Source organism: Arachis ipaensis, chromosome B05, assembly GCF_000816755.2.
Source record: "Arachis ipaensis cultivar K30076 chromosome B05, Araip1.1, whole genome shotgun sequence".
NCBI lineage: Eukaryota > Viridiplantae > Streptophyta > Magnoliopsida > Fabales > Fabaceae > Arachis > Arachis ipaensis.
The window spans coordinates 148,380,933-148,390,776 of record NC_029789.2 but is presented as its reverse complement, the minus strand read 5'-3'; the positions used below and the strand labels follow the sequence as shown (position 1 = coordinate 148,390,776).

General features: G+C 33.6%; 1 protein-coding gene across 8 annotated transcripts; it reads left to right on the top strand.

Moving 5' to 3' along the window:
• LOC107644924 (serine/threonine-protein kinase STY8) lies at window positions 244-8,473 on the top strand. 8 transcript variants are annotated; one of them, XM_021103339.1, is made up of 16 exons: window positions 248-794; window positions 1,556-1,670; window positions 1,970-2,121; window positions 2,215-2,334; window positions 3,028-3,100; window positions 3,748-3,858; window positions 4,346-4,396; window positions 4,657-4,796; window positions 4,920-5,027; window positions 5,159-5,268; window positions 5,829-6,004; window positions 6,489-6,584; window positions 7,086-7,166; window positions 7,294-7,344; window positions 7,860-8,000; window positions 8,101-8,473. In XM_021103339.1, the coding sequence occupies exons 1-16, from the start codon at window positions 613-615 to the stop codon at window positions 8,125-8,127; spliced, it is 1,734 nt and encodes a 577-aa protein (XP_020958998.1). In that variant the 5' UTR covers window positions 248-612; the 3' UTR covers window positions 8,128-8,473. The 8 variants fall into 8 exon arrangements, 6 of the variants coding, with proteins under 6 accessions (XP_020959002.1, XP_020959001.1, XP_020958998.1 ...); XM_021103341.1 differs by having other exon boundaries at window positions 250-794; window positions 1,970-2,079; XM_021103340.1 differs by having other exon boundaries at window positions 250-794; window positions 5,195-5,268.

The following is a 9,844-nucleotide window of genomic DNA, read 5'->3' as shown; positions in this document are numbered from 1 at the left end:
TTACGAGGTATCATATTATTCAATCTATATCATTACACATGGTGCACTGTTTATTTCTATTACTTTCACTACACAATTACTCTATTAAAAAATCTCCACATATAATTGCTACTAGTTTATTATTGTAACCGGCCACAAAAAAAAAAAAAAAAAAATCGTAGGTATTTGTTATCCAAATCCAAAGTCCATAGTTACTATTAAAGGCATAATACTATACTGAAAATATTTTATTTTAATATGGAAATTCCCATAATATGTAAACTTGTTCCGTTTCCTTTTTTTCCTTCTTAGCTGACTTCTTCAATCTTCAGCTCTCTCTTAACTCTAACTGGATCTCTCTCTCCAAAACGCGATTCTCCAGTAAGTGTTGTACGGTCATGGAGGACGAAATTACCCTCCGTTTTTCTCCCAAATTACCAACCTCTATCCCCTTCTGTTTCTACTGTTTTCAACTCGGATTCTAATTTCAGTCAAAGATTCTTGCTCACTTTCTCTCCTCATCGGAATTCTCTTCCATTTTCTCTTCTATTTTCCTTCTCTTTCTCGGCCGAATGAACTGAAACTGCAGAGAGTAACATTAAGAGTGTGTTTGTGTGTGTGTGAGAGAGAGTAATGGATTTCGTTGAAGGTGTCGGAGAGAGCTCGTCGCCGCCGCGGACGTTCGGCGGTTTCAGCAACTACGACGTCAGGAACGATGTGTACAATCGCTTGGTGGAAACCGGCCACGATCAGGCTGTGTCGAATCCCGATTTTCGAGAACTGCTTGAAGCTCACTTCAATCGCTTGCCTCCGAGGTAAGAAAGGAAAATTTGATCAGTGAAAAACAGATAATCTTTTGTCTTCTTTGTTTTTGTGTTACTTCTTTTTTTTTTTTTTTCAATTTATTTTAATTCATTTTCGGTTATTATTTTTAGATAGGGCAGTTTGAATTTTGGTTATTGCTGTTGTCTTTGCATGCATTTATGTGCGATTTCAATGGCTGATTATTGTTATGGAGTTCGTGGCAGATTATGGTTTTGCATCGTAATGATTGGTGGTTCAGTTTGAGTTTACCGAGGTGGAATTTTGTGTTGAAGAACATTTTATGCTGATCATTAAGTAGGATTTGCTTGAATGGAGATTTATTGTATTTTGATTTTTGACTATATCAAGCTAGCTTTTAATAATGATAACGGAATTTGGGAAGCATTTAAGTAGCTCTTCTTGAAAGTAATCAGCTTTTAAGGGGGAAAATGTTGGAGCAGTTTAACTGCCTTTCTGCCAGACATTTAATTTGGCATCATTCTATCGGTCATCACAAGTACATTTTGGAGGCATTCGTGGTTTGATGTTTTGTTGAAGACTTAGTGGTGAAACTAATATCAGTTTGCTTCCTCAGATTGATGCTAAAATGTGTATTAGGTTAGCGTTATGAAGTGCTAGGTGATTAAGTCATTTGATTGTATAAGGGATATCATGATACACTCATATGTTATATGCTGAAAGAGGAGATTCAGAAATATGGTTATTTAGAGATTGGGTGCACTTGTAATCCCATCTGTTGCTGTTGTTTCAGTTATGGGCTTGATGTTAATGTGGATAGAGCTGAAGATGTTCTATTGCATCAGAGTCTTCTTAGTTTGGCAAGGGACCCGGAAAAGCGGCCTGTCATCAATGTACGCTTCTTGGAGGTACCACTCTTTATCTCATTTGAAATGTTTCTAGAAATTGTTTCTAAGGTTCTTTAGGAAGACCTGACAAATGCTACTTCGTTGAATGATTTGGATAAGGGGGTTTTATCTGATTTTGGACTTTAATGTATACACTAAGCAATAAACATTTGCTGCTTGTTCCCATTTGAACTACTGCTTTGGTATGAGTTTACCAAGGGCTAAAAATATTACCTTTCCCTGTTCTGAATTTTTTAATTTGTTATTTTGTTAATTGTTACAATTATACATAATCTTCTTGTCCATCACTTGTTTGGCAGAATATTTCAGCTCAGACAGATGGTGAAGAGCAAGAAATTGCAAGTTCTCATTCTAGCCCAGGGCCATCTAATCATGCAACTAATGGAGGAGCTGTATCCTCTCATAAGAGGTGTGAAATCCAGTTTATGTTTAGTACTCTATATATACACAAGTATGCAGAAAGGTCTTCCTAACTATTAATTTATTAATTATAATTTAATTATGTCTTGTCTTAATGCATCATTTACGTCATTCTTACAAGTAGGACAAGGGATCATGCAACTGACTTTGAGCCTTGCTCGAAGCTTGAGGGCCTAAATTTGGATGTTAGAAAGAATTCCAAGGATATAGAGGAAAGATTTCTTTCAGACAACCTATCCCAGAGGTATCACTTGAACAAAATGATAATGCCATTTCTTACTCTTTTTTTCAAATGAGCGATGACGTTAAATTCATCAAACATAGAATGGACTGAGAATATTTTCCTATTTGGAGATGGAGAGACAGAAAAAGTTTAGTTGAAGTTGAATTGTCTACCTTTTCACCTATTTCCAAACTTATGAGCATTGAGCAGTTCTGTTTGCTGAACTGCAAGTTAAATTCGAAAGTCCAGTTGATGCACCGAAGATGATTTATCTGTAGCTGAAAACATATTTTCCAAATTGTGATTAGGCCACTATGTCCTTTGCATGCATGTTAGGCCTTAAAGGAAAAGAAAAAGGATGATGCAGCCAGCAAGATTCTTCTTCACTGGTACCCTAATAGAAGAATCATGTGTACCATGAAGAAATGTCAATATGTTGGAGAATTGGTCTATAGTTTAGGAGGATGCCTTATCCTCTTTTTTACTTCTACTCTTTGTTTCTTCTCTTTCTCTATGATAACTTTGCTTCTCCCATAAAAGAAGGAAATAAAGAAAAAAAGTTTAGCAAACTAATTAATATTATTGATCAACTATAGATTTTCAAAATGTAGGAGTTTGTCTATTTTCTATATTTTTTAAAAATAAAATTGATGCAAGTGTTGATATGCTATGTCTCACCTGCTTGATGTAAAATAATACATATGTGAAATGCAGGCAGGAGCATTTAAATTTCCCAATCCATGAAGTGATATTTTCCACCCTTGACAAGCCAAAGCTTTTAAGCCAGGTTTGTTTGAAAAGTTTACCTTGTCTTTTTATAAAATAAAATGTATATATTTCCTTAACTTCCTCCAGCCCTCTCTTTAAAATATCTATTTAAGTTTAGCTTCCATAGTTATATCAACTTAACCAATAACGGGAATGAAATGGAAACTATCAAAATTAAGATATAATGCATTTCAACACTAGGAGTGATTTATTAAGTGGTAATATAGAGCATGCTGTCATTCTAAGGCTAGACAAAATGAGTTACTAGAAGCCATGGGGTGGGGTGTTGGATCCCATTGTTTTCATAATTCACATACAGTTTTCTTACGCTAAATAGTGACAAGTGATTCTTGCAAAAGTATTCTGTCATAATCTGGAAGCAGTTAGTACCAAATATAAATTAACTTTACTGGAGACCAGGTGTTGACTAAGAATATGTAAGGAGTAAAAATGGGCCTATAGCCCAATTAGGACATGTTTAATTTACTCCTTACAGAATACTGGTGTGAATTTTACATAAGAGATTGGAGGTGGAAATTGGGATTCCCTTTGTGTAATTGTTGTTTAATTCAGTTGATTTTTTAAGCAGGAAATTCTATTTCTGTTTATGACTGGAAATTTACTTGATGTATTGCATGGTTTTTTTATGGGTACTGTTTTCTTTAGCTGTCAGCTTTGCTGTCTGATATTGGGCTTAACATCCGTGAAGCACATGTTTTCTCCACCACTGATGGCTACTCCCTCGATGTATTTGTGGTGGATGGATGGCCAGTAGAGGTAAGATGCCACTTGCAAAATATGCCATCCCATGTTTTCACTCCCTTGAAAATTTTATCATTGTTGTAACTTTGTTGTATTTTCCCATTTAAAAAAGATATCTATGCTATTGTTTATGCCTAATGTCTCTTTAATTGATTATATAAAGTATTCCATGTACATTTCTATTTCTATTTTTATTCTTTTTAAAATTCTCTGAATTGCCCTGGGGATTCAACTGTATTTTTGGTGGTGCTATCATGTATCATCTGACCTTTAGTGAACACTTTGTATTGGCAATGGCATTGGTTTGTATCCTAAATTTTGTAGCTGCATCTATCCTAGTCACTACATCTAATGATCTTCTCTGACTTCTAATTTGATAAAAATGAATGCCTCTATGCCTGAAATTGAGCTTGTAGATTATTAAGGAGTATTGATATTATTTCCCAAACAACAGAACTCTGTTTCATCATAATGTTTGCTGACCATGCAATCTTGTACTCAGGAAACAGATGGTTTGTATGAAGCTATGGAAAAAGCAGTTGCAAGAAGTGAGGTGCGTCATGTGTCCTTGACTTTTATTTACAAATTCATTTTTTGAACTTTATGTATGAGATTTGGTAACAACATCTGTTGTAATCTGTAAAAATGACTAAATAAAAGTAGTAGGTGAGCCTATATTTTGTTCACCCTGTGAGTGCAACCCATCATTAATATTATTTTGTTTGGATACCACTCTCTAAACACGTCTGTTTAGCTCATTCTCAAGTAAGTTTTTCTGTATGACATCTAATCACATGTTCTTCCTTGCCATAGGGATCATGGTCACGCTCTTCAAATTCTCTTTCAGCTGTGGAGAAACCCTTAGCTGCAGAAGCAAAATGTGGATATTGGGAGATAGACAAGAGGTTGTTGAAGATAGGAGAAAGAATAGCATCTGGATCCTGTGGAGATTTGTAAGTTGGTTTCATTTCATGTATAAATATTTGTTCTCATTTATTCCCTTCCCTTCTCATGTCATACTTTCTATATATATTCTTAGTTCTAAACTTTTAATTGGCATTATGGTTTGTCCACAGGTATCATGGGGTTTATTTAGGGCAAGATGTTGCTGTTAAGGTTATGAGATCTGACCAATTGAATGATGCTTTGGAGGATGAATTTGCTCAAGAAGTTACAATTCTAAAGTTAGTAATTTGCCACATTATGCTGCACAACATACTCTTTCTATTTTTTGTTGGATTTTTTTATGAATTCACTTTGTGAAAGGTGAACCTTCTATTTTGGCTTTATCCATATTCCATAATTTTCACTGTAGATCTTGTGTAAAGAGACTTTGTATTACTGAATGCAGGCAGGTGCACCATAAAAATGTTGTTCGTTTCATTGGTGCATGTACAAAGTCTCCAAATTTGTGTATAGTAACAGGTATGGATCTGTTCTTTGATAAAATATCCATTTGCCACATGAGGGTTACTAACACATGACAAAACTGAACTATATACTAGCCCAAGCCACACGAACCTTATGTACTTATGCACATCTGCTACCCCATGTTTGGATTTCCATCCAAAAGGGGCTGCTATTTCCAAATTTTAGTAACCTGCACAGATGTGAAAACTGCATAGCCAATCACCATTGGCGACGAAAGTGCATATGTACCTACTTTGATGAGACTTTTAGGATTTTCGCAAAATAAAATTATGCCCTCTATTTGTACAGATTTCAGAAAAATTACTTCAGCCACCGTGGGGGCTATATATTTTCACATACTCTTGAAGACTTAAACAGTCTTGTATATCATATCACACACCAACAAATTATTTGAAGGCAGACATCTAGATAAGTTTTGGTTTGACTGTGGTAGTTAAACCTTGTAAGCTCAGAAATTATTAGCTGATTTTTTAATACACTTTATCTCCAATCCCTTATTATGTTGTCAATTTTCTTATCGTTATCATCCATCTAAACATATTTCATACTGGCAGAGTATATGCCCGGAGGAAGTCTGTATGATTACTTGCACAAAAACCATAACGTCTTGGAGCTATCTCCATTACTGAAGTTTGCAATTGATGTTTGCAAGGGTATGGAGTATTTACATAGAAACAACATAATTCACAGGGATTTGAAGACTGCAAATCTACTGATGGATACAGACAATGTAAGAATTTATGGAAACTAATAATTTTATCTCGTAAACAGCACTAATAATCCATATTCATGCAATTATCTTTCAGCTTGTGTATTGTTACCATGTTAGATGAATTCCTTTGTAAAGGCAAGGCTTGATGCCTACTTGCCTCATCAATAATTGTCATAGATTTGCTCAATTTTGAGACTGTTCAAGAGCTGGTGTGATGTCATGCTTTTTGCAAAAATGTGGTCCTAACTTAGAGCTGAAAGTGGAAGACCATACGTCCTGTACTACAATACAGTTACAGAATTCATCCTATCTTTTAGTCCCTCATTAGGATTAATACGGTAAACTACTATGATATATTTGAGAATAATTTTATGCCAAGTATTCTAACTTATGTGGTGATAAACTAATCTTTGGTGGACATGTTTAGGAATTTTCTCTGATTTTAAAGCTTTTTTGTGCCAACCTTGTTTGTCTCTTGGTTTAACCTTGTTTTTCATATTAGGTTGTTAAAGTAGCAGATTTTGGCGTTGCTCGCTTCCTCAATCAGGAGGGAGTGATGACAGCAGAAACTGGGACATATAGATGGATGGCACCAGAGGTTTGTCATATGAATTATAATAATAATAAAGCCACAGAATTTTAAAGTTTCTTCTGCATGGATGCCTAAGTTTGATCAAGTACATATTTACATAAGCAGGATATGGGCTTCTTCCTTGGTGTATTTATGTGCATTTTTTTCCTTTGTTCTGCCTTTGCTGTTTTGTTTGATAAAAGATGTTTCATGAGAGGGTAAACATATATTCATTGTTGTCTTACACGTAAAGCACAATTGCTTATCTAGCCAGTTTTGACTTTGCTTGACACACCATGTACATTGTAGAATATGATGTGTTTTTCTCTGCTTTTTTGGTCCTTTACAAAACCTAAGACTGAATGAGAAAAATGGCTGAAAGGTAATAATATAATGCAGATCAATCAAAATCTATATTTTGATACACACACGCACAAACACACTACTACTTGATGAACTTGCTATGTGGTATATTTGTCTCATTCTTGCTTTACTTTCAGTATCTTATTGTTGTCGGATTTTCTCAAGGTTATAAACCATCAGCCTTATGATCAGAAAGCAGATGTGTTCAGTTTTTCTATAGTACTCTGGGAACTAGTGACAGCAAAGGTATGGCCTAATAAATTGAAATGATACTAGTTTATTCCATTATTCTTTTTTCCTGAATAATATGATTGACATATAAAAATATATTGTTATAAAATCAATTCTTTGTCACGTTCATCTGGTATTTCAGGTGCCTTATGATACAATGACTCCGTTACAAGCTGCCTTGGGTGTCAGACAGGTTTGCTTTCCTCGTAGTGAGACTTTATTGTTTAAGCAAAATGATTATACTCTAAAATTGAAGACCTCATAAATTAGAGCCATAAGGTACATGTCAATTTAGCAGTGTGCATGCACAGTTCTACACTGTTTCTTTGCAACATAGAATTTTATTTCTTGTTCAAAAATCTTGAACTGGGATTTTCTTATTCAAAATCAAATCAACCAAAATGTTAATCAGCAATTGATATTATATTTATGCCCTCAAATTAATTGTGTGATAGAAATTTCGACCCCTTTTTTTGTTGAGAAATAACTATTTAGCAATTTTTTGTTAGAGATAAATGTCATATCTTACAGTTGCAATCATCTCAAGTCTTATTTTTCCTCATGTATGATTCTAAACCATTAATTACAGCGTCTTACAAGAAATAGAACTTTACCAAAGGAGATGGCTTTACATAAATAAGTATGCTAAGTTCAAAGAATGCATGCTTATGGGAGCATACATGCACTAAATAGATTATCCTTTTCTAGGGACTGCGCCCGGAACTTCCAAAGCATGGTCACCCTAAACTATTATATTTGATGCAAAGATGTTGGGAAGCAGATCCAAGCAACCGGCCGAGTTTCCAGGAGATAACGGTTGAACTTGAGAATCTTTTACAACAAGTTGAGGTAAATCATATTCCTTATATAAAAATCAAAACATAACTTCAGCTTGTAGTATTTGGTAAATATGTCATTCCGTTGGCCTGATTTCAACTTCAACATGCAGAATGATTCACAAGCTAATGGTGCTTGACATTCTCTGTGCAAATACCTTAAGTTCCAGTTATTTTCATGTCGTTGGCATCAATCTGGTTTTCACTCTCTTTTCTTCATTGGCTAAGCTATAGAGTTTTTTTTTGTGTTCCCTTTTTGCATCGAGAGAGAAAAATATATAGAAGCTGACCAATACAAAGTTGTAAAGAGACACTAACGTTATAGCTGATAATACTTTTGATATATCCCTGGAAAAATTATGTTAAAATTAAACTACAGTATAGACTATAGACCTCAGGCAAAAATCGAATTAAATTACATTGTAAAAATTCTTCTACAAGAGAAATACTATGTTCCACATGGTTAGTAAAATGGGTTTTCTGGTACACCGGAATATATCGAGGATAATTCATTGGAGAATGGAGAGCTACTTATTTGGATTGTAAATTAGTTATTTGAATCGGTCTAATCTTTAATTCATATGGAGTATAGATCGAATTTGTAGGTCAAATATCTCTTATATTTAGAATTGTTTAAAGAGTTTATCTATTTTGTATTTTAAAGGTATATGTTAAATTTACAAATTAAGAAAGTTTTTATTGAAAATATAAAAAATTTTAAATTTTTAATGCATTTTATTTTATATTTATTAAATAAAAATATTTAAAAATTTTTACTAATGGTAAATTTATCATGTGCCCTTAGACACATATTAGTTAAAGCCCTTAGTTTTTTAATTTGTTTTCTAATAATGTACGAATAAGTACAACTAATATACAGAACGAATCAATTATATTAGTTTTTTTAATTATGTTAATTGTCTTCAATTGAATGGATCATATGTCATAAAACACTAGTTTAAAATTATGTATATGTTCCTACCAAAACAAATATTTATGTGTAATTAAATATATGTACTTATATGAATGAAATAGCTAGTTACGGAAGAAGACGTGTCAGTATCTTCAAAATATGCAGCATAATATAATGTGTATAAAAGTATGCATCTTCATCTTTTTTATTTCTTACTTTGTCAATACCATATAAAGAGTATATAAACTTGGCATACAAAATATAAAAAGAAAACTTTTGGTATGAGATATGAAGTTTATGTACATCCATATTTCTTTCTATAATCACTAAATATAATAGGTTTGTGACGAATTTCTCGATCGGATAGTAACTAATTTCAACTATTTGTGCCGGTCACATTACATTATCAAGGGATATTACATGAGCTATAACAAACGGGCAATTCTCCGGTGTGAATGACTTGCGCCTTCTACATGTGTAGAAGTGCGGTGGATGATTTTAAATATGACAACCGTCCCTAGAAATAGACAAATTCTGGTAGCTGGTAGGAAGTGCAGAAGCTATCTTTTATTCACGTGTGTTCTGTCATGAGGAGATTAAGTTAGCAGAAAATTGTAATTAATATCACTGATGTTATTGAATTAAGAACGGGCTTGATTTTGTTGGCCTTTTTTTCCTTTACGTTTCTTAGGTATAGATAAAGGGCTTTAGACAAAAAAGCCTCCATTGCCATGATAGTGGACATTAACACAAAAAGAGAGTTATACACCTAAAAAAAATACACAAAAAAAAGTTACAGAACATGACAAAAAATAAAAAGAGTTGAGTATTGGAAATAATATGCACTTTTACTATTGGATTTGGATTGTTAGTCACCTCGTATAGTATGTAACTATGTATACACCTAATTCAAGGGAAATAAAAAAAGAGAAAAAGGTAAATAA